The following is a 26357-nucleotide window of genomic DNA, read 5'->3' on the forward strand; positions in this document are numbered from 1 at the left end:
GGTGTGTGTTCAGGGAATAGCATCTCAGAATCAGGAACCAACCAATCAGACTTCACTATAAGCATTTAGGAATCCCATATTCCTTTAGGAAAGCTCAAAACCTTAGCAGAAAATAAATAGCTGACCAGCACAGGAGGCCTTGTGCCTTTACCATGTTGTCCCATGGTCCTTGTTCTGTCTTGCAAAAGAATTCCTTGTGTGCAATCAGCCAGTGCCTCCGCAATCCTTAGCTTTTTTTTTTTTTTTTTTAAGATTTTATTTATTTATTCATGAGAGACAGCAAGAGAGAGGTAGAGACATAGGCAGAGAGAAAAGCAGGCCCTATGCCCGGAGCCTGATGTGGGACTCAATCCCAGGACCCCAGGACCAGGATCTGAGCCAAAGGCAGATGCTCAACCACTGAGCTACCTAGGCACCCAACTCTTAGCTTTCTGAATTCCTTTGGCCACTAAAGCCATTAATACCCTTTATTTTCTGCTTCTGACAGAGTGAGGCAGAAATGAAAACACTGCTAATGATTTTCCTTTTATCAAATTATGTGATATGCAGTTTTGCAGTATATAGCTTAATAATACTCTGTTAACATTTTCAATCCTGAATAAATACAGAATCATTTTCTTTAATTGACTTGAGCAGTTCTTTGCTCAAGAAATAATATAACTGTAACCTACTGCTCACCACTTTTGTTACTACCAGGTAAAGTTTGCCATAGTCACAGGGCACTTTTTTTCTGCCAGGAAAAAACAATATTACTCAAATTACAAAAGTATTATCTCTAATACTGCCTATCATTTTGGTGCAAGTAGGGGTTTTAGGAGAAGTCATTACCTCAATCATCACAAGCTATATTTTTTAGTGGCATTGGGGATTGTCACGGGATCATGAATTTTTGCTGCTCATACTATCTATTAAAAATAAATGTAATTTCAAATTGAAAAGAAAAAAGCATAGTGTGGCATTGCTTGATGCTTTACTGCAGAAATATGCACTTAGTTATTCCAAATGGTTACTAGAGCTTCATTCCTGATGTGATGACTTTACTCAAAGAACAAACGTGTTATATAACACGTAGCATTTGCCAACCAATCAGCTTCCTTAAATCCTAGGGCCAATGCATTCTTAACATTTACCCCCCACCCTCAATTCTTTAATTTTATATAAATTTATTTCTCACCAAATGACAATCTTCAAAAGCTTATTCCATTTGGTATAATTTGTTAGTGGCACTCTGCTGTGCTGTCCATTTCATTGTGCTTATAATATTTATAATCAGGAGCTGAAATTTCATTTAACAGGCACTCAGTTCATCTTTTTTGTGTGACTGTGCAGCTTTTTGTTAGTCATATTTTCTATTTATACTTTTATTATATTTACATTTTCCCCCTGTGTTAACTTAATCTCAAAAATTAAATAACCTATTCTTCTCTTACTCAATTTGCTCTGATGTTTGCTGCTATCTACATTTCATTCCTCCTTCTGTCTTTAATCTCACTTACCAGTGCATGGGTACAGAGATAAGTGTTTTACTCAGTCAAATCCCAAATCTTCAACTAAGGGAAGAGTCCATAATCAAGGTACTGTATTATCTGTCCTGATGTGTCACTCTTTTTTAACCATCTTCATATGAAAGCATTTTTGTTACAAGTGACTTTTTTCACATTCGTTTGTCAAATTATGTCCTTCATTTTCACCCATATTCTGAATTTGTTCTGTGATTCCATTTATAAACACTTGCCATAATATCTAAGACAAACTCATAGGTCATGTAGAAAGATTCATCCATGTTTTTAAGCAGAAATCACCTAAAACACCTTTTCCTGGGAACTGGTCTCCTGACCATATAAATGCTTATAAAGAGAGAAGCAGATGAGACAAACATTATTGTGGTGACTTGCAGTCACCTAGAAACATGGATTAATTTAACATTTGGCAAATATTAAAGCCTTTCTAAATCTAGGGAAGAAACCTAACTTTAGGGAAGCAGTGGCAGTGGCCTGTACCCCAGTGACCCCATCACGAGCATGAACACCATGTGAACATTTATGAGGGGCCCTGTTATTTTTAAGGTACTACAATGTTTTTCAAAATTTGAGGCTTAGTATTTGCCTTTGTGTTTGGATATTGAATATTGAGTATTCACTTGCATGTAGAAATCCTTGACTTTTCTAATTAATATAATTAAGGTCAATTTATAACATGAGATTCTTCTAGCAGCTTAGCTTTGGCCTTTCCCTTAGGCGACATATGAGACATCTGCTTTTGACTGAAATTTTAAATAAAGCTAAGGATCAGTGAAATGCACATTACTAAATTTATAACTTCTTACTATTTTTCATGAATACTAGAACAAAAAGGTGAGAATATAATCTTTGCTGGGTTAAAATTCTATCATTTTGGCATGACACATATATATTAATTCTAAATCCAACCTTAGATTTTAATAGGTATAGTAAAGTTCTAATTTATTACTTAATCTCCATTTCTTGTTGTGTTGACTGGCTAAAGCAGAGGAGTGTTCCTTACTTCTTTCACAAAACCTTGAGAAACTGAGTCACTACGTGTTATCTCTTTGTTGCCTTCTGCCCACATTTTTTGTTTCTTTAGTGTCTGTGCACTCTTTCTATTTATGATCTCAGCATTCATTTATAAATACTGACTTTACATCAAAATGCAAAAATAGGATTGACTTGGGTGATTTCTTAGGTCCCTCCAACCCTAAGATTGTGTGATTTGGAAATGTTGTATTGAATAGTGCTTATATGTTGTAAAAGTAAATGACAAATTACCAATATGATCCATGATATATACTTAGGTGAATTAACTTGCAATTACTTCTAAAACTGTACCTACAGAGCATGCATCTTTTCCCTATTCAGTGGCATTCCCACATCAGATTATCTCACTCAATCGTTTTGGCTTTTGTGAAGGTGTATGGGCAAGTCTTCGCTCTAGCACTCGCCTGATCAGCTCTCCAACATCTTTCATTGATGTTGGTGCCCGACTGGCAGGCAGGGACCACTCCGCCTCCTTTAGTAACAGCACCTACCTGCAAAACCAGCTCTCGAAACGCCAAGCAGCCCTTTATATATTTGGTGAAAAGTCTCAACTAAGGGTAAGATTTCTTTTCCTCACTTAGAAGCTTTGCAAATACATGAAGGAAGTTTATAAAACCTATTTCAAACCAGCTTTCCTAGAAATTTTGTTTTACAGCATAGATTCTTAACCTGGAGTTAATAATCAGTCTCAAAAAAATTTTTAGTTCATATATATGTATGTATATATGTCTAAATATACTTACTCATAATCATTAAAAAATCGAACATCAGGAATATTAGGAAGTGTATGTCAAAAAAGAAATAAGGTTCATTCAGGGTATGTTTTTCCATTGTCTTAGTTCCATAGGAATCTGTACCCCTGGCAAAATAGATCCCTATTGATAAAGAAAGCTACAGGAAGGTAGAGGAGTGAAAAGAAGACCATGACACTACATATGGAGACAAGGAAAGGCCAAGACTGTTTTCTAAGTTATATTTTTAAAAAACTTTGCAAGGCTGTATATATAGAGATACATGTCTTAAGACAAGTGAGAAAGTTCAAAATATTAGATACTAATCAACTTTAGTCTTTTTTAAATGATTATGCTAAAGAACTTCATTATGCTCAGATCCTATAAATTGGAAAGATAACCTCTGCCTCCAAAAGCAACTATTCCTTGGGATTGTTTTAGCAATGCACACATTACAAAATACATTACCACTGATAGGTTTGTGGGAAATAAAAGTATTTGTTAAGTCAGAAATCCCCTCAAAGTTTAGCTGACTCTAGTCAGCACTGGGCAATCTAGACAGACCTTCTGTTGAACCATGGAGCAGGGGCTGTGAGCAGGATCCCACATGCTTGGTTCTCAAGATGCCAGTGATTGCGTCATCTCTTCTCTGGCAAGCTGTCTTTGCTAGCTCTTCTCCCACTGCCAGGACTGCTGCAATCACTTAGTCACAACCTTTAGGGTAGAGGGCATGAAACTGCTGGGTAATACTCAGTTTTTAAGTATGCACACGTGTCTTCTGATACAGCAGATAACTTTATATCCAGAAAATAGTTGGAACACTTTTCAACAGTAATCCAGGGTTGCCTGTACAGCCTCTTTGGCACCAGCGTCTTTCCCAGAGCACAGACTTTCCACACTTCAGCACACCACTTATTCATAACCTGATTCACTCTCCAGGCTTTGTCTCCTAAATTCTCACCTCTGCCATTGCCTTTGCACATCAGTCTTCAGATGAGCTGTGTGATCAGGCACATATGAGTAAGAAAGACTGACTCCTTGCAACTATTCCTCCTCTTTCTCCCTCCCTTTCTCCTTCCTTCTTTCTTTTATCCATAAAGTATTATATTTTAAAAAACATAATACCACTATCCCAGCACAGTGGTTATTAGGGTTTCTGTATATTCCATTCAAGTTTTCCTTTTATTTATTCAATTGTATCTGTAGAGTGTAGGTCCTTATCTGTCTGGTGTGCGCCACATTCTGGCTAACACAGTGCTGTCTAGTTGTAACCCAACACTTTCTTCTCCCCACAAAGGAGACATATAGGAAAGCAAGGAAGTAGGGAATGACCTATTCTAAATAATCTTGAATTGCCCTTGCTAACCTTTTTCAATTTACAATACCTTAGACTTAGAAACAAATTCCTTTTGACCTAGTGTTGGTCAACACTATGGTTAATAGTTCCTGGTTCATAAGATGTGCATACCTAGTTCATGTACATTTGAGAAATGGAAAGAAACCTGGTTTTCCTGGAAAGTAAAGTATCTTTTATCTATTATAAGTTTAAAAAAAAAAACTAGCAGATAAGAACTTGTGTATACTACTAAGTTCTTATCTAAAGAACATGTTTCCATGTCGTGTAATAGTCTTCATAATTACTTTCATCACTACATGGCATTCCATGTTGTTGAATTTTTATATTTATCTTCTGTATGTAAAATTGCAATCACATTTACAAGCATATAGTTTTTTTTATTGAGATACAATTCAGTAGGGTCTTATTTTATATTTTATATTTTTTCTTTAGGGTAGCTTCCTTTTTAAAAGAGGGATTATTAAGACAAACTTTTTTCTTGATACATGTTAGAAATGATATTTTAAAAAAAAGAATTAGGATTTTTTGCTTTTTATTTTAAAACTATAATATACCTTTTTAAAAATACTCTGAAATAACCAATATAAAACATTAGCAGACCCTATGTATAAGTTCTTGGCAGAGTTTTTTTTTTAATTGTGATAAAATACAAATAACATAAAATTACCATCTTCATGTGTACAGTTCAGTAGTTTTATGTACATTCATACTGTTATACACCCAATCTCCAGAAAGCAATTTTACTCTTAGAAAAGCAAATAGTCAAAAAAAAAAAAAAAAAAAAAAAGAAAAGCAAATAGTCTAGTACAGTAATTTTAGCAGAATGTGAAGAAAGCACAGAGAATATGAGAAAACCAATTCATTCTTTGACATGAAAAGGTTGAGAACTTTTAAACCTTGAGAACTAGGGCAGCCTGGGTGGCTCAGCGGTTTAGCACCGCCTTCAGCCCATGGCGTGATCCTGGAGACCCGGGATCGAGTCCCACATCGGGCTCCCTGCATGGAGCCTGCTTCTCCCTCTGCCTGTGTCTCTGCCTGTCTCTCTGCCTGTCTCTCTCTCTCTCTCTCTCTCCTCTCTCTCTCTCTCTCTCACATGAATAAATAAAATCATCAATCAATCAATCAATCTTGAGAACTAGGCAACTATATTATCAAAACAAAATAGACCAAAGGGCCATCAGTTTAGTATTTTTAAATTATAAATACAACCTCATGTGGAATAAATTTCATATGGATTAAAGATGTAAATTATAAAAGTATTCAAATAAATAGAGACTGATACATGTGTCATATTGAATGGAAAAAATACTATCCCAGTGCTAGAAATCACAAAATCTTTCAGAATTTACTATATATAAAATTTTGTATTATTAGCTTTAAAAGAGTAACAGTAACATTAGTAATCTTAGGGCAGTGAGGTAGTGATTTTTATTTCCTTCTCAATGTTAATCTCTACTTTTTTTTCATTTTACAATGACTGTGTTTTACTTGCATAATAAGAAACAGATATGTCTATATGTCTATATCTACAAACTTTTATTTGTAGAGTTCTGGAACCTCAACAGTATATTACCTTTTCATTACAGGGTATATCTTGGGGAAACTTAATTTACAGTTTTGGATTAATTATGCTGTCCACGTGTCATTGGTTCCTCTTTAGGCTTCGAGGGTCATGGCCTTATAACTGGCTTATATATGGTATTATGAATTCCATCAGGTTCCAGCCTACCAGTAGCCTCTCCAAATTCTCAGAATGACAGCAAGCCAAGTCAAACCACAAGACCTTACCGAATGGCTCTTTCCAGTAATACTGACACATTAGCCACACAAGATTGACTTTCCTGACCTCTGCAACCCCTGTAGCTACTTGGCCTCAACTAACTGTGCATCATTAAGTACTGCCCTGTTAAAAACAGTGCTCTTTTACCTATAGCACTGCATCTGCCTAATTCTCTGCATCTTCACCCACAGAACTTCAAGTTAGAATTTGCTTTAAATTGTGAGTTTGTTCCTGTTGAATTTTATGACATCCGACAAGTTAAAGCCAGTTTCAAAAAACTGATGAGGGCTTGTGTTCCAAGCACCATTCCTACTGACTCAGAAGTGACCTTCCTGAAAGCCCTGGGAGACTCTGAGTGGTTCCCACAGGTAATGTCTGGAGCAGCTTGTCCTATAACTCAGAGAAAGAGAAGTCCAAGTAGATAAACAGAATGGATACTTGAGGAGGAAAAAATATTGTGTGCCCTCACTACCTGACATTCTCCCCTTACTGTATGCCCTCCATAAAGACTTTCCAGTTTCAGGGAACCATATGATATAGAAGATGGCAGGGGGTAGAATTCTTCATCCCTGGGCTTTCATCTCTCTATAATTGAAAATTTGGTCTTCATGGGTTGCTGAGGAGGAGGACATCTTTATTGTTCGATGGAAACTTTCTGATATGCAGTAAATTTAATCATTGAAAAATATTTATAGGACTCCTGCTCTGTTATCAGCAGAGTGAGGATCCAGGACAGAATGTGATATCTGATGACTCCAAGAGCCTTTCCCTGTTACTTTCTTACCTTCCATGTGTCTCTGCCTTTTCCATGTGTCTAGATTTTAGAATCACCCTCAGACCAGCCACCAAAATCATTTTGGATACCCTAAAACTTACCTAAGGTTTAGGAAAAACTGCCTATCCTTTCGTCAGCTCAGTCAAGCTTGGGATGTTTTTAATTAAACTCTTATTAAGAAATTAAGGAGAAATAGGTATTCCAGCACACATAACCCACATTTCTTCCAAACCACAGAAGAAAGGTATTTATGACATGCATGTTTTAGACACTGATGCAGACATTTAACCAAGAGCATCTCCGCGGTATACCCTTCAGCCTTGTCTTTAGGCCACTGATGCTATGCCCATTATTCCTTTGCCCCCTGTAGGAGTTCCCAACCCCTCTAATCTTCTGTTCCTATCTGTCTCCAAGCCTCCTGCCTCTCTTAAGGAGGAAAAAGAGTTGTTTTCCATAAACCAGGAAATGATTGGGAGTACCTAAGGCAGTGACTATTCTCAAGATACTTAAACTCTTTTTAAAAAAAAAAAATTAGCTATAAATCTGGATCAGGGTATGTTGATGACTATTATAGCAGTTCAGGATACTTTTGAATACCCATGGAAGGAGCTGATCAAGACTCCCTTCTATCCCAAAGCTATGAGCCCCAACCCCAAACTATCTGTGTTTCTGATACATTCTGTGTCCTACTTCTTACTCCAAAATAGATCCTTACCAGAAGTTGGTAACTAAAGTCAGTGGAAAATATTGCCCCTCTTGGAATATTGGCATTTTAAAAGTTAACTCAGAGCAAATGCTAAGCCCAAGAGAATACAGGCCTGGTAATATCTATGTTATAGGAACAGGGAGTAAGGAGTTTCCCATTGCTGGAGAGGACATGTGCCTTGCTCCTAGGTATAAAATAGCCCAGATCTCTTTAAAGTATGGGGGATTTTATTTTGTTTTATGTTAGTTGACAGATTCATTCTACAATTTATATCAAAAGATGCTTATAATAGTTTTAAACTATAATATACAATTGGTTTTGAATCTATATGCTCTGCTCACAACCTAGTTGTTCATTAGGGACTTTGAGTCTTTTGGGTTGGCTTCAAAAGCTGAACACAAATATAAATTTTCTTTCCATTTAATATATAGTGCAGACAAATAAGAATGTCTTTTTTAAAATATAAAATTTATTTGTCAAAAATTCAGCCCTTTAAAGTGTACAATTCAGTGCTTTTTAGTATATTCACAGAGTTCTGCCTCCATCCTCCTATCTAATTACAGAAAAATTAGAAGTATCTGAAATAGAACCGATTATATCATAGAAAAACAAATTTTAAATCCAATAACTGTGTTGGTAGGGCCACTTAGAATCTGACTTTTCCACTCTATGGGGTTACATAGCTCTTCTACTTTGGGGAGATCATGTAGGGTCAGTTTATTTCATTGTCTATCATTTGAACATGTTGTTTTAAAATGTGTCTACTTCTAAATTATGTCATTGTTTCATCTTGATTTTGACAAAGAACCTTAAGCATTTAAAACTTATATGATTCTTTTGTCCAAATACTTCATCCCTAACTTGTTTCATTATCTGAGGTTGATAATGAGTCTGTCTGTTCTTGGTGTTCAGAAAGTGCCTGGTCTAATTGTGGCCTCCTTTCCTATCTCTTAGCTTCACAGGATAATGCAGCTGGCTGTGGTTGTATCAGAAGTACTTGAGAATGGTTCCTCAGTTTTGGTCTGTTTGGAGGAAGGCTGGGACATCACTGCACAAGTAAATGATTAAAACATAGTTTCAGATACTTAGTTTTAGATTTATATTTAAATTCAGTTGTTTTTAAATCCTGCAGATGAATCTTTTGTATAATGACTAATGTGTTTATGGACAAAGTCCTATGTTAAAAACCACCAAATCCATCAGAAAGTTTTGTGCCCTGAGCTTCCAGGCACTACATATCCTGGAGCTCTGGTCCAGGGCATCTGGCTCCCTCATGACAGATACACCATGCAAGCATACAAATGGAGCCGTTGATCAGAGGGTAGGACATGGACCATCCTTCCTGGGTTTTGTCAGTCCTTTCCCTGGCTTTCAATAAGCTCCTCCTTTATCCACTGTAGAGTAAAAAAAGGGTATAAATATAAACTATGTAAGACATTAATCTGTATCTGCCAAAAAGTAGATAATAGGTTGGAACTGATCCTCTAGCCTTATTAATTAACCTGCAGGAGGGGACTATAGTCAGCAAACTGGTTAGGTAAAGATTAAAATCATAATTCCCTGAAAGAAAACATGTAGCCAAAATGAGTTTGAGTTTTAGTTTTTACTGGAAGTTTGCAGAATTAATTTGATTGGCTGTCCTGGAGCAGCTAGTGAACAAATTTGCTGTTATGGTAACTTTGCCTGTCTTAGTAACAAAATTTTTTCAGGACCGAAAGTAATGTATCCATCCTGCTTGTGTCCTAGGTGACATCCCTGGTTCAGTTACTCAGTGATCCCTTTTATAGGACACTTGAAGGCTTTCGGATGTTGGTGGAAAAAGAATGGCTCTCTTTTGGTCATAAATTCAATCAGCGGAGCAGCTTGACCCTCAATTGTCAGGGTAGTGGTTTTACTCCAGTCTTCCTGCAGTTCTTAGACTGTGTACACCAGGTAAGTAGAGCAGACTTTAAATTGACTTGATATGAAAGAAAGAAAAGAACTAACATTTATTGAGCATAGCAGTGCTGTGCCAGGTATCTTCATGTCATGATTCTGATGGACTCAGCCATAAGGCTTGCTGAAATCTTAGCAGTGGATTCCTGGGAATAGAGAAGGAAAAAAAAAAACTAGTTGGTTTCTGAATCTAGGATAGCTGAGTTAGCTACTGGCTGGCCCCCATGTGAAGTAGCCAGCACTCTAACTTATCATCTCCCAAGAAGAGGAGCAAACTTGGGTTTGTCGTTCAGGAAGGTTTGATCTATGATAAAACAGCAAAAATCTCTAAGTGATGACAGGGCCTGAAATCCAGCAGGTGCTCATCCCCATTCTGGAGGATGTTAGCTTGTGCCTAGGAATATGGAAGGTGGAGCTTAACCCCTGAGAAAGAATCAGGGCCCAATCAGGCAAGCCTGTGAGGTTGAGAACACTGGCTCGATTCTACTCAGTGACTTAATCAGGGCTAATCAGAGACCAGACAGAAACCCAGGTATATAATCCAGTCATACCCAGTGGGAGCAGGGGAATGGGGAAGATGTGAATGCTCTACAGGCTCCCTCAAGCCTCATCAGTTACAAACTTCCTAATGGGGCCTGAATCAGAATTGGGCTTGAGAATTACATGGCACCGGGTTTGCTAAATTGGCCTAGGAAAAGCAGTGTTGACATCTCCAACTTTACTTCATCTGCACCATAACAATGAATGTGTTTTGGCATGTCAGACATATTTGTCAGAACCATGAGCCTCTTGGAAATAGATTGTCCTCGGGTATCTATTGGAAGGAAAGATGGAAATGTTTTCAGGAACCAGTACTAAAACTAGGTCTTCTAAAGAGGTTTTGTTTTGGTTTGGTTTTTTTTTATTCTATTTATCATTTGATCAACTTTATTAATTCACTACATAATTTTTCATTTATTTAAAGTGTATATAATTCAATAGTTTTAGTATATTCACAAAGTTGTATAATTGCCACAATCAATTTTAGAACATTTTACCACTCCAAAAAAGAAACTCAAAAAAAAAAAAAAAAAGAAAAAAGAAACTCTATACCCATTAGCAGTGACTTTCCATCTCCGACCCCCGACCCCATCCCCCATATACACACATTCTGGTGGTTGTTTTTGACTGCTCTAATCAGCTTCTTAAGAAAAGATCTATTGAATAATTTTAGTTAATTCTGTCCGAACATCATCCAGAGAAGCTGGCTGTAGGATTGAGCTTATGTTTTAAATCTTTGCAGCAAAAGGTATATTTGTTTACTATTTGAATATGAGCCTTTTTATTTTGTACTTCTTTTGGCAGATAGATGAGGGAGGCATTTGGAGCCCATTGTCTCTGAAACAGAAAGCTTAACTGATACCAAAGGAGAGGCACAAGGATCTTTTTCTCACATCTAGATAGATGAACCATACGAATTCTTCATGAAAGCACTTCTTATTATCTTGCTTATTGCCTTACATTGCTTACCAAATGCACTAAGCTGTCTACCTTAAACTTATACAATGACATATGTCAAGTATTTCTTGGTAAAACTGGCAGAGGTATGGGGAGGCAGGTATAAGCAACTACATACTATATATGATTTCATTTATAGAAAATTCTACAAAAGGCAAAACTATTGTGACAGAAACATATCAGTGGTCATTTGGGACCAGTGGTCAGGGACCATGAAGGGGCGTGAGCAAACGTTTTAGGATAAGGGAACTATACTAATTGTGCTGGTGATCACACAATGTATACAATGACCAAAACTAACCTGTATGGTGTAAATAGGAGGATTTTATTATATGTAAATTATATATCAATGAACCTGAAAAACAAAAAAAAATTTTTTTAAAGATTTATTTATTTATTTATGATAGACATAGAGAGAGAGAGGCAGAGACACAGGAGGAGGGAGAAGCAGGCTCCATGCTGGGAGCCTGATGTGAGACTTGATCCTGGGACTCCAGGATTGCGTCCTGGGCCAAAGGCAGGCGTTAAACTGCTGAGCCACCCAGGGATTCCCCAGAAAAACAAAATTTTAATTAGTAAGTCCAACATCTCAGTTAACTGGAGTTCCAGGAAAAAAAAAAAAAAAAACAGCTCTCTAGTTTTTCCAGAGAAAAATTTGTCAGTCTGGTGCCCAGAGAATACGTATAAGCCTGGCTGCCTGCTTTTTAGAAATGGGGCAGGAAATAGGTCCAGGGAGATCCTTCTTTTTCTATGCTATTTTCAGTTTCAAGCCTCCTCATGAACCCAGTTGTGCCTACTGTTCCCAAGTCCAGAGCTCATCTAGTTTGGTTTTTCCAGAGGACAAATTTCTAATCCCTTGCTTTCAAGAAGGTAATCACATGACTGCATGGGGTAGGAGAGGACCCTGGAGATCTCACCACTTCTTCTATAGACTTAACCTAGTCCTCATTTTTGGCTCCCATTTCACCTCTGTATATGTTACTGAGTTATTGGGCCTCTGAGTCCTGAGCCTTTCTGAGACAGGGCAAGCTGTCACCTTCTCCAATCATTTTCATCCTACAAGCATTCCAATGTAGCTTCTCATCTTCTATCATTTATTGCTATTCTTATATTCTATTTTCCATTGTTCATAAATGTACTGAATTTTCTTGACCTGCTACTGTTTCCCTTTCCATTCTCCCCACCTCATTTTAGGTTATTCTACCTTATAAAATAATTAAGGGAGAGTTGGAGGGCAGCTAAGTTTGTATGGCTGGATTTGGTTTAAGTTAAATGCGTTATTAAATATGTTAAATATCCATGCTCAACTTGCAAAATTCTGCATACCTAAACATGAGAGTCAGCAAAAGAGTCCACTCACAATCAGTAAGAGATGGGAGGGTCTCACAGAAGACATACTGTCCTCGAAAATGACATCATTCCACCCCAAGCGTAATAATAATTACTTGAAATATAATACTTATATTTTATTATTAGGGGTGGGTAGAAGTGTAAGTAGTCTAGAATTGGAAAGTAACCTGTATTTTGTGAGTACCCCTTAAATGATATAAATAAATCTTAATATAAATGAAAGTATAAATTCCTGTTGTCTTTAGAATACAATAGAGGCTAAAACAATGTAGTGTTATCTAAAATATCTTAGGGTGTATGTTTAATTTCTAGTAACTTTTTATTTCGAATAATGAGTTAAGGGCTGCTGGTGTGGCTCAGCAGTTTAGTGCTGCCTTCAGTCCAGGGCGTGATCCCGGAGACCCGGGATCAAGTCCCAAGTCAGGCTCCCTGCATGGAGCCTGCTTCTCCCTCTGCCTGTGTCTCTGCCTCTGTGTGTGTGTCTCTAAGAATAAATAAATAAAATCTAAAAAAAATTTAAATTAAAATAAATAAACAAATAATGAGTTAAAATTCAAATGCCCTATATAAATTGAGCTTTAGTGACAGCTCAGTTATTTGTAGGTGAATGCCTCAGAAACTGTAGAAAATAATATTGTTTGGAGCCTAAAGACTCCTTTAGCATTAATTCAGATCTGATTATACCACATTAAAATTTTTTATAGATTTTTTTTTTAAGATTTATTTATTTCAGAGAGAGAGTGTGTGTGTGTGAATGGGAAGAGGGGCAGCGGGAGAGAGAGAGGTAGACTAACCATTGAGCACGGAGCCTGACACAGGACTCAAATCTCATAACCCCAAGATCATGACCCTGAAATCAAGAGTTGGACACCGAACTGACAGAGCCACTCAGGTGCCCCAATGTTAAAATTTTTCAAACTAAAATATGAATTTTCAAAAGTTTTCTGAACCTCTTTTGCCTTAGTACCCTTTCATATAACAACCTGAGTGCAGGCAAGTCATGGCAAAGTAGCATATGACCTTAATTGCAGTATTTAAAGAATGCTTGGCTATGATAGGTATCAGCTTTGGTGAAGCAAATTACTTCATGCTGAAAAGGGATTGTTTATTCATTCAAAAACAGAAGACTATAGAAGACTAGTTAACAAATAGTGCTTCTGACTCTTGCTGACTTAATTATAAGGTAGTATTTCATCATCTCCTACATACTAGTTTTAGGCATTAGAGAACGCCTTCTTTGAATACCTTTCAAGTGAACACCAGTGCTTTACATGACTCCAGCTTTTGCCAGACAATTCGAACTACCACTGTCCTTAATTTCGCAGGGGCACAAAACAGAGCCAGGCCCAACATTAAAAAAAAATTTTTTTTAATGTGCAAAATTACACAGCAACAAGCAAAACTCCCAGGTGGAATGTGTTCACTGCTTGTTAACCATTTCTAACACGCTGAATGCCAAAAGGCAGTCTATGGAAATTTGCCTAGACTTGTCCATTAGTACTAATAGGGTTACAAAGAAAACAGATGAAGTACTGATCTTAAATTAGAACTGCCTCATCATATAAAAAGCCATTGTTTACGCCAGTATATCCAGGTGTCAGATGAATTATAAATGCTAGATCACTGTTTCATAATAGCAACATCTGGCAAATTTTTGTTGCTTCTAAAAGAAATTGGCTTAATTCAAGTGATATCATTACAGGATGCTTCCTTTTCTTAAAATAGTTGAACCAAATTCAAAAAGAAATATATCCAAAATACAAAAATACAATTTTTACCTAAAATTTATTTTTAAAATATAATACCAAGGGAACAGACATGTATAATATGAATGAAAACATGAAGTATAGGAAAGCATCTCCTCTATTTCAACATTAGAGTAAATCTTTGAGTGTATCTTAGGACTTTTTCATTATTTCCTACTTTGAGAAAAACAAATAAGAGTTATAACTTTGCTTTTGAAGTTTATTCAAGTTGTAAATTGACTCACTCTGGTCTGGTTGTGTGATATGGTCTCACGGTTACCATACATATGCCGGCACTATGCTAGGTCCTATTCCAATAAGAAAAGCTATTTGTCTCTTGAAGATATGAACTTTCCTTGTGCGCACATGTGTGAGGAGCCACACCGCCCTCACACAGTTTGGTTACTCTAAAATGTATCCATTAATATTGGCAAAATAACTGCAGTTAATGGATTAATGGTATATTCAAAGTTTCTGGTGTCTTCCTGCTTCCCATCCATTTGAAAACTGGCAAAAATTGATGTAATCCAAGCTGTTTTATAACAAAGCAATTTTGCATTAGGGCTTTAATATTTTGAACCCATAAAATAAGTCTGAGTTTAAATATTTTGAGCCCATAAAATAAATCTGAATTTACATATCAGTCTTAACTTACTAATTTAAGTGTTTTTTTTTTTTTTTTTTTTTTTTTTTTTTATTTATGATAGTCACAGAGAGAGAAAGAGAGACAGAGACATAGGCAGAGGGAGAAGCAGGCTCCATGCACCGGGAGCCCGACGTGGGATTCGATCCTGGGTCTCCGGGATCGCGCCCTGGGCCAAAGGCAGGCGCCAAACTGCTGCGCCACCCAGGGATCCCTTAACTTACTAATTTTTGATCCTTAACAAATTATTTAACCTCTCAGGTGCTTTGGTTTCTAGATAGATACATGAATACATAGATAGCTATCAGAAGGATTACAAATCTTATGTAAAGTGATTGGCACAGTAGAAACTGCACAGTTAATGTTTGTTAAATCTTTATCTTGAAATAACAAAAACTAACATTAATTACTTATTTTTCTAGGGTGTGTCTACCATACCCACAGTTTTTCCAATATTGATGCCATTCTATATAAGGTCTCTTATAGCTTAACATTTCTAATTCTCCAAAGCAAAATCCAATGTTAACTTACTATATTTTATTCCCAAAATGTTGATCTTTCCTGGGATTTGAGTCATAGCTTATTTTATGGGCCTTTAAATTTTATAAAGTACTTAATGACATATGGGCAAAAAATAAGACCCCTATAAATTCCTGTGTCTCCAAATTCCTTTTCAGATTCTCTTCTTATAAATAAGGAAAATTGGCAGGTTTCAATCCATAATGGAAAACAAAACTAAAATACCTCACATAGCTTCATCTTTTAAATCTGTATATTTTTATCTTCCATCAAGATAAATAAAAAGTTATTTTGGACAACAGAATCCAGATGATGCCTGAGAAAGGCCTAAAATTCTATTCATGAGCATATTTGGGGAAAAGCTCCTATAGAATTAATTTATAGACGGAGATGCCTATCATTTCCAATTCTACATAATAAAATAAGACTAAGTTTATTTGAAACAGGTTTGCCTTTAGGTTCCAAAAATCTTATGGCCAACAGCACAGAAAAATAATGAAACCAAATGCTGTTCTTTGAAAAGATCAATAGATTGTTAAACTTCTAGCCAGACTGGTCAAAGAAAGACACAGAATACCAGTATTAGAAATGAGAAAGATGACATCACTACAGATTCTACAGATATTAAAAGGACCGTAAGGGAATATTATGAAGTTTTGCACCAATAAAATCAACAATTTAGATGACATGGACAAATTCCTTGGAAGACACAACCTACCACACTCACTCAGGAAGAAATACATAATTTGAATAAGCCCATGTCTATTAAGGAAATTGATATTGTAGCTAAAATCTTTCCACACTGAAAACTTCAGACCCAGGTGGTTCCACTGGTTAATTCTACCAAGTATTTAAGGAAGAAAGAATAGCAGTTCTATATAAAGTCTTCCAGCAAATTGAAGCAAAGGGAATACTTCTCAAAAAAAAAAAAAAAAAAAGGGAATACTTCTCACCTCAGGCTATGAGACCAGCGTTACCTTGGCCTGACAAAGACAACAAAAGAACACTATAGACCAGTATCTATTCTGATCAATATTCAAATTTTCTAAACAAAATTTTAGCAAATCAAATCCAACAATATATTTAAGAGATAATATACCATGGTCAAGTGGCATTTATCCCAGGAATGCACAGTTGGTTTCACATTCAAAATCAATCAAAATAATTCACCATATTAAGAAACTAAAAAAGAAAAATCATAAGGTCATCCCAAGAGATGCAAAAAAGCATTTGAGGAAATATAATATCCATTCCTTGTAAAACATTCAGGAAACTAGGAATAGAAGGGAACTGGCTCAAACTCTAGATAGTCTCTGTTTTTTAAGAACCTACAGCTGAGGGGGATCCCTTGGTGGCTCAGCAGTTTAGCTCCTGCCTTCAGCCCAGGGCATGATTCTGGAGTCCCAGGATCAAGTCCCACATTGGGCTCCCTGATGGAGCTTGCTTCTCCCTCTGCCTGTGTCTCTGCCTCTCATTCTCTCTCTCTCTCTTTCTCTCTGTCTTTCATGAATAAATAAATAAAAATCTTAAAAAAAAAAAAAAAAAAAACCGGGATCCCTGGGTGGCGCAGCGGTTTAGCGCCTGCCTTTGGCCCGGGGCGTGATCCTGGAGACCCAGGATCGAATCCCACGTCCAGCTCCCGGTGCATGGAGCCTGCTTCTCCCTCTGCCTATGTCTCTGCCTCTCTCTCTCTCTCTATCATAAATAAATAAAAACTTAAAAAAAAAAAAAACCTACAGCTGACATCATCATAATAGTGAAAGACAAAATACTTTTCCCCTATGATCAGAAACAAGATGTGGATGTTTGCTTCACCACTTCTATTCAACATTGTACTAAATAAAGATCCTACCCATGCAGCAAGGCAAGAAAATAATAATATAGACATCCACATAGGAAGTGAAATTTTGTTTATTCATACACAACATGGTTGTCTATGGACTCTACAAAAAACTACTTGAATAAGTGGATTTAGCAAAGCTACAGAATACATGATCAATATACAAAAATTACTAGTACTTCCACATACTGGCAATGAAATATTTGAAAATTAAAATGTAAAGATTATTATCTTTACAATAGTATCAAAAAACATGGGTGGAATCTAACAAAATATGTTAAAGGCCTAGACATTGAAAAGTACAAAACATTACTGAGAGAAATTAAAGGCCTAAATAAATCAAGAAATACCTCTTGTTTATGGGTCAGAAGGCTCAATATTGTTGAAATATCAGTATCTACAAATTGATCTAAAGAGTCAGTACAGCCACAATCAAATGCCCAGGTGGCTATTTTGTAGAAATTGGCAAGCTCATTCTAAAATCCATATGTAGGGATGCCTGGTGGCTCAGTGGTTGAGCATCTGCCTTCAGCTCAGGGCATAATCCCAGGGTCCCAGGATTAAGTCCCACATCGGGCTCCCTGCAAGGAGTCTGCTTCTCCATCTGCCTATGTTTCTGCCTTTTTTCTGTGTGTCTCTCATGAATAAATAAATAAGTAAATAAAATCCATATGGAAATGCAAAGAATTTAGAATAGCCAAAACAACCTTGAAAAAGAACTAGCACTATCTAATTTTATTATAAAACTACAGTAATCCAGATTGTGTGATAATTGGTGTAAAGATAGGTCAGTGAAACAGAATAGAGTCCAGAAATAGTCCCACACTATATGTGATATATAGAAAACTGACTTTTCAATGAAGGTACAAAAGACATTGGTAGAGAAAGGATAGTCTTTTCAACAAATAGTGCCAGACAATTGGATTTTTAGGTCCAAAAACAAATTAAAAAAAAAAAAAAACTTTGATCCAAACCTAGCACCAATATAAAATTTAATTCAGAAGGGATCATAGACCTAAATCTAAGACCTAATATTATACAACATCTGGATGAAAACATAGGAAGAAATTTTTGTGACCTTGGATTAGGCAAGGGTATCTTACATTCAATACCAAAAGCATTATTTATAAAAGAACAAATTCATAAATTAGACCTTGTCAAAATTTAAAACTTTTGTTCTTCAAAAATCACTATTAATAAAATTAAAAGACAAATCATATGTCTGCTTAAAGAACTTGTATTCAGAATAACTCAAGATTCTTGGGGCACCTGGATGGCTCAGTTGGTTAAGCATCTGCCTTTGGCTCAGATCATGATCTCAGGGTCCTAGGAGCAAGCCTAGTGTCAGGCTCCCTACTCAGCAAGGAGTCTGCTTCCCACTCTCTCCCTCTGTCCCTCCCCCATCACTCCTATCACCTCCGCTCATGTCCTCACACTCTTCCTTCTAAATAAATTAATTAAATTGTTTTAAAAATTCTTAAAACTCAGTAATAAAACAACCAACCTATTTTTTTAAGATTTTATTTATTTATTCGTAAGAGACACATAGAGTCAGAGATAGGCAGACAGAAGCAGGCTCCCAGCGTGGAGCCCAATGCGGGACTTGATCCCAGAACCCAGGATCATGACCTGAGCCAAAGGCAAACACTCAACCACTGACCCACCCAGGTGCCTGAACCTGTTTTTTTATGGGCAAAATATTTGTACTGACTTTACCAAAGATGTACAGATGGCAAATAAGCACCTGAAAGGATACTTGACATCATTTGTCATTAGGAAATGCAAATTAAAATCACAGTGAGAGACCACTACATGCCTATTTTAATGAGCAAAATATTTTCAACTGATGACCCCAAGTATAGATGAGACGTGGAAGAACCAGAACTATCTAACACTGCTGGTAGGAATACAAGATTGTACCACTATTTGGGGAAATGGTTTGGCCATTTTTTTTAAAGTTAAATATACCTACCTACCATACGATTCCTCATTCCATTTCTAGGCCATTATGCAAGAGAAATGAAAGCTTTTGCCCATACAAAGACTTGTACATAACTCTTCATAGCAGTTTTATATGTAATAACCAGAAACCCAGAAGCAACTCAATGTCCATTCACAGCTATAAATAAACAAATTGTGGTATATCCATACAACGAAATACTACCTAGCTGTAGAAAGAAATTACTGATAACCCAACAACATGCTTGCATCTCAAAGAGTTATGCTCGATGAAAGAAGGCATACAAAAAAAAGAATATATACTTATGATTCCATTTATATAAAGTTCTAGTAAATGCAAATTAATCTATAGTGACAAAAAGCAAATCAGTGTTTGCTTAAGAGAAGGGTACAGAAAGAGGCAGGCAAAGGGTGCACAATGAAACATTTAGGAGTTATAAATATGTTCATTATCTTAATTATGAATTAAGGTTTCAGAGTTTTGTACATATGTCAAAATGTATCAAATTATGCCCTTTACGTGCAGCTTTTGTATGTCAATTATACCTCATTAAAGCTGTTAAGAAAGAAAAAAATCTTATGGCTAATACACCTCTAAACTCTCACTTATTGCCCATATCTTGAGTCCTTGGAGAAAGTCTCTTGGCTTTCTGTTAAAACAATAGGGCATTTGGGTAGCTCAGTCAGTTAAGCCTCCTACTCTTGGTTTCAGCTCAGGTCATGATCTCAGCATCCTGGGATCGAGCCCCACATCAGGCCCACATCAGGCCACATTGGGCTTTGAGTTCATGCAGAGTCCACTTCACTGCCTCTCTCTCCCATTTCCTCTACTCACTGCCACTCACACGCGCCAACACGCGCTCTCTCTCTCTCTCTAAAATAAATCTTTTTAAAAATTAAAACTTAAAAAATTTTTAAAATAGAAATTAAATAAAGGATGAAACAATACTTAGAAGAAGAAGGAAGCATGTAGATTGTGCTTTTTGGAAACCACTGTGGTACTTTACAACAGAAGAATCTAGGTGTCCCATTGACAAGGAGGAAAAAAGCCAGTGAACTAGACAAACTGAGTCCCTGGGAGATAGGACTAAATGGAGAAAGTATAATTTTTCTTTTTTACTGGAAATCTAAGCACCAGATTTTGTTGGGCAAATACAATCCGGTCTTCATTTCTCATTATGACAAAAAGACATTTCAAAAAACAGAATTGAGAGCCCAGAAATAAACCCACACATATATGGACAATTAATTTACAACAAAGGAGCCAAGAACATAAAATGGAGAAAGGGTAGTCTTCAACAAATAGGAAAACTGGACAATTACGTGCAAAGAATGAAACTAGACTTCTGTCATATACCATACACAAAAATTAAATCAAAATGGATTAAAGACTAGAATGTAAGACCTGAGACTATAAAATTCCTAGAAGACTCCAAAGACAAGGGAAGCAAAAACAAAAATAAATGGGACTACATCAAACCAAAAAGCTTCTGCACAGGGATCCCTGGGTGGCACAGCGGTTTAGCGCCTGCCTTTGGCCCAGGGCACGATCCTGGAGACCCGGGATCGAATCCCACATCGGGCTCCCGGTGCATGGAGCCTGCTCCTCCCTCTGCCTGTGTCTCTGCCTCTCTCTCTCTCTCTCTCTGTGTGTGACTATCATAAATAAATTTTAAAATTTTTTAAAAATTAAAAAAAAAAAAACAAAAAGCTTCTGCACAGTGAAGGAAACCTCAAAATGAAAGAGCAACCTACTGAATGGGAGATATTTGTTAATCATCTATCTGACAAGGGGTTCATATCCACAATATATAAAGAACTCCTACAACTCAGTGATTTAAAAAAAAAATTAAAAATGGCAGAGGATCTAAATAGATACTTCCCCCTGTTTCTTAATATCAGATTCCAGATGTGGTTATCCAGATATTATTAATCAATCCAGCATTCAGGTCAGTGTGATTGTTTTTTTTTTTTCCCCATGGAAGAAATCTTTACATGCTTGTTTCTTAAACTGTGGCTAAAGAGTTTGGTTTTATTTTTAAGATTTATTTATTTATTTATTCATGAGAGAGAGAGGCAAAGACACAGGCAGAGGGAAGAGCAGGTTCCCTGCAGGGAGCCCAATGTGGGACTTGAACCCAGGACCCCAGGATCACGACCCGAGCTGAAGGCAGACACTCAACCACTGAGCCACCCAGACGCCCCACTAGAGTTTTTTTTAAAAATTGTTCAATATCTTCTTTTCTACTTCGAATAGACCTAATAACCCTAGTTTGGGGGTATATTGGTCTTTAACCTCAAGCAGTTAGTGACTACACGTGCCCTGTGGCACACAGACACACCCCCAGTGTCCCAAGCATTGACACTGTGATGCTAAGCACCAACTCCAGTTCAAGCAGGGTGAGTGCCAGGGGCCTTGAGAAGTGTCTAACCTTTCTAACATAATTGTAGGGTCCAGGATTTGTGGTGAGGCTAGTCACTCAATACAGTGGGCTGTGGAAGTATTTTTCCACTTGGAAAGGAGTTTTGCTTCTAGTCCTAGCATATGATCTCCCTGAAATGCTTGTAAGTTCAATTTAAGGTCATTTCCATTATCATTTTCATTCTACTTTACCTCATAAGTGGGTCTTCAAAATTACATTCTTAAGCATATTAAGTATCAGAATAATCAAGGAAAGATACAGACATGTATGGAGCAGTAGTTTCTATGGAGAATAGTCATTGGGAGAACTGTTTTGTCATTTAGAGCTTTGTTTAATAAAAGTTTTTTTTTTAAGTTTTTAGAACCTATTATGGACTAAGTCTGTAGAAATAACCCTGAACTCTTCTTTCCCTGTGACTAGCAAGGTTTATTCCAGCATCTGTTGGGGCAAAGTTGTTCTTGGAGCTCACTCTCCTTGAGTACATTGCAGATTCCTCCTTCCTGAGACACTCCGATGGAAGGGAACCAAGTTCCATCCTGGGCCTGTCTCCTTCTTCTGCCCTACCACCCACAATCTGAGTCACCCCCTCTCTATCATGTGCACACTGGCTATTGGGGTGATGCTATTGATTTTGAACCAGGAGCTCAGACTAGAGAGCTTGCAGTTTTAAAACCTTGGAAGAGGGCACACTACCTAGCTATTCAGAGCCATGTCACAGTTGTCCCATAGAAAGCTCTCCTGTCTTATGGAGACTTGATGCAACAGGAAGTGGCTAAGATCAGGGAAGCAGCTCTACAATATACAAGCCCATTGAATGGGAGTCACACTCTATTTCAATATCTTTTTCCTAAAATCCACTTTATATTACTTTAGTTCATTTAAAAAGCCAATAAGAAAATGTTATGGTGGGGGGGAAACTTTAATCACAGAAAACTAAGTTTCTAACCAGATGATAAACTTTGATAAACCAGTGATATCCAAATCATGACTTTAAATTCTCACTGATTTGTTAGGCTGTAACATCAACATATTACACACATACCTGCTCACTTTGGCTGACCAAATGTTGATCTACATTGCCACATTAAACACGGAAAGAAAAACTGGCTTCTAGACAGCCTGCCTAACGTGTTCATTTGAAATAGCTTTTAAGCAAGTATAATTATGATTGGAACTCCTCTCAACCAAATAAAATTCTCTAATGGTCATGAAAGATTGGGCAATATAGAGGTGAGATTGTTAGGTAGATTGGAGTCTCCCAAGGTTATCGGCCTACCTTTTTCCAACATTAGATGGTTCCATGGAGTCTGCATACAGCTTGTCTAAGGTATGCTATAGCTCAGTAACCATTTCAAGCTTTGCCTTTCCATCCCTCCCATATCATGCCTTCATCCTTATTCCTATGTCCATTGACCTCACTGCCTAACTTAATGATGACAAATTAGGTTGAAAGGCATAAGCTCCTCCCCTTTCCCTTGGCACTTGAACATATCTTTCTTCTAATCTACTCTTTTATCCTTCCTCATTTCCAAAGCTGCGCCTTGTATCTGGACCCTTAGCCTCACTCATTCTTGCTTTCCTGAGGCCTTGCTTATCTTAGTTATCAGCTCTTTTGCACAATTTATTCTTTCTCTGTTGACTTCTCCTGCATTGTCTTCAGACAGGCACATATTTCTTTTGTCCAGAAAAGATCTCTTGGGGGATCCCTAGGTGGCTCAGCGGTTTAGCACCTGCCTTTGGCCCAGGGCGCGATCCTGGAGTCCCGGGATCGAGTCCCGCATCGGGCGCCCAGCATGGAGCCTGCTTCTCCCTCTGCCTGTGTCTCTGCCTCTCTCTGTCTCTCTGTGTGTAAAATAAATAAATAAATAAATAAATAAATAAATAAATAAATAAATAAATAAATCTTTAAAAAAAAAAGAAAAGATCTCTTGCTATCCCCTAAACCACCAACTCCTCTTCTCATTCCTTTCACTGCCAAACTTCTCTGTACAACTTTTCTTGCTTTACTACACACTATTATCCCACAAGTGCCTGAAAAGCAAGTTATGACTTATGGTAATTTATGTCTGTCAAGTACCTAGCACAATATAAAGCAGTGAATGAGTCACAGACCTTGAGTTCAAATTTGGTCTCACTGGTTACTGTCAAATAACCTTAGGAAATTACTTAATCTTACTCATCCTTAGCTTCTTTGTTTCTAAAGGAAGGGGGCATGGGAATAATAATGCTAATCTTCAGAGGATCTAAATAGGCATTTTTCCAAAGAAGACATACATCCAGCCAATAATTATTATGAAAAGGTGATCAACATCACTAATATCAGGGAAATGTAAAATCAAAACCACAATGAGGTATCACCACACATCTATTAGGATGGCTAGTATCATGAAGGTAAGAAGTAACAAGTGTTGGTAAGATGTAGAGAAAAAGGAGCCCTTGTGCATAGTTGGTGGAACTGTAGATTGATGAAGCCACTGTGGAAAAGTAGTTCCTCAAAAAATTAAAAATAAAGTGACCTTATAATCCAGCAAACACACTTCTGGGTGTTTATCCAAGGAAGTGAATTTGGTATCTCACAGAGATAGCTGTACTCCTATATTCACTGCAGCATTATCCACACTAGCCAACATATGGAAACAATCTAAGTGTCCATCTACAGATGAATGGACAAAGAAAATGTTATATATGTAAACAATAGAATATAATTGAGCCATGAGGGAAAAAAAAAGGAAATCTTGCCATTTGCAACAACGTAGCTGGGACTTGAGGGTATTATGCTAAGTGAAATAATTCAGAGAAGAATAAATTCAGTATGATCTCATTTATATGTGGAATCTAAAAAAGCCAAACTCATAGAAAGAGTAGAATGGTGGTTGCCAGAGGCTGGAGGTTGGATGTAGAGATACTGGTCAACGGGTACAAACTTCCAGTTATAAGAGAAATAAGTTCTGGGTATCCAATGTACAGCATGATGACTATACTTAACAATACTGTATTATATACTTGAAAGTTGCTAAGAGACTAGATCTTAAATGTTCTCACTAAGAAAGAAACTAATTATGTGAGGTGACAGAGGTATTAACTCATCCTGTTATAGTCATAATTTCATAATAGTAAGTGTATCAAATCATCACATTGTATACCTTAAATTTACCATGTTACATGTCAGTCGTATCTCAATAAAGCCAGAAAAGTATATCTTGCAATATTGTTATGGAGATTAAATGAAATTATTTTATAAAAAACTCCTAGCATGGTGTCTGGCTTATAGTAGGTACTCAAAAAGGCTGGTTCCCTTCCCACGGTAGGGAACTCATGGTAGGGATTCAGTTGATTGAATGACCAAATGGTCTCCTGCATATTTCAGGTCACCATTCAGTGGCATGGTATCCAATTTTGTTAAGTTTGATTCTTACTCTTTTCTTTGCCTTGTCTGTTTCAGGTTCACAACCAATATCCAACTGAGTTTGAATTCAATCTGTATTACTTAAAGTTTTTGGCTTTCCATTATGTGTCTAATCGCTTTAAAACATTTCTTCTGGATTCAGACTATGAAAGATTAGAGCATGGTATGTGTTTGCATTCCCTTGTTCCATCTTTTGTTAGTCTTGTGTGTTTTCAATTAAAAACTCTAATATACTACCCCCAAGTGTGGCAAAGCCAATTTAGGGTTTTACCCTGAAATATAAAAGTAGAACAGATATAAATGTGTGCCCAGATTTTCAGATTATGTGCTGTGCTAACTCTTAGGGACTACAAATGGTCATCCCTGTAGCACCTTTGAAAGGTAAAATCTGCTTACTACGTTAACATCTCTAACCACCATACCACCATACATCTCATACCACCATAACAGTGGTATCGCTGTTAGAAGAGAAACATTTGACTTAGTTTTTCCATCCCTGATACACTCTGGTAGGAAAGGTGCCTGCCCTTGGAGGCAGTTCGAGTAGCAGGAAAGGCTATGGGCTCTGGAGCAAGTAGCCTAGAGTTCAATTCCAGCATTCCCAGTACCAGCTGAGTACTTTGGACAAGTTAGGTGCCTCTCTGACTTTCTTCAGTGTCCTCATCTTTAAAATAAGGACAATAATAGCACCTATCCCTGTGGGCCATGATGATCACATTAGGAAATACTTGTAAATTTCTTAGCACAGTGTATAGCTTATAATAATCAGTCATTGAATTTTAGACGTCTCCATCATTATTATGATTTTTAACAGCAGTAATACTTGTAAAGAGTAGATTTTGAAAAGAGCTGACTTTCAAAGCCCCTTTCAGCCCCTGTGAAAACTTTCCCCACAGGGATTTTACATTTTTTTATTTTGTTTTTGTTATAGGGAAAAGGGAAGGGAGGATACACAGGATCTTATTAAGGCAGTAAAGAAAAAAAAATCAGCTATTTTCAATATATGTATCTGGATATTCATAAAGAGGACTCTTCTAGTGACTGAAAATATTTACTGATGTTCTCAGCTTAAAATATGAAATTAGGAAATGTTGCTTTCCAGTGCATACTATTAAACTGTCTAGTATGATATTTCA

The 26357-nt window shown here is 36.9% G+C and overlaps 1 protein-coding gene across 3 annotated transcripts in view; it reads left to right on the top strand.

Moving 5' to 3' along the window:
* Window positions 1-26357, top strand: part of SBF2 (SET binding factor 2) — a 461568-nt gene that overhangs the window by 423927 nt on the left and 11284 nt on the right. For 2 of the 3 annotated variants that reach the window (XM_077866519.1, XM_077866520.1), the window contains 5 exons: window positions 2928-3112; window positions 6615-6791; window positions 8859-8960; window positions 9651-9836; window positions 25258-25384. In XM_077866519.1, coding sequence (XP_077722645.1) covers window positions 2928-3112; window positions 6615-6791; window positions 8859-8960; window positions 9651-9836; window positions 25258-25384 — 777 coding nt within the window. Of the gene's footprint in view, window positions 1-1499; window positions 1575-2927; window positions 3113-6614; window positions 6792-8858; window positions 8961-9650; window positions 9837-25257; window positions 25385-26357 lie in introns of all 3 variants that reach the window. The other variant, XM_077866518.1, reaches the window with a different exon arrangement.

Source organism: Canis aureus, chromosome 23 (assembly GCF_053574225.1).
Source record: "Canis aureus isolate CA01 chromosome 23, VMU_Caureus_v.1.0, whole genome shotgun sequence".
Lineage (NCBI taxonomy): Eukaryota > Metazoa > Chordata > Mammalia > Carnivora > Canidae > Canis > Canis aureus.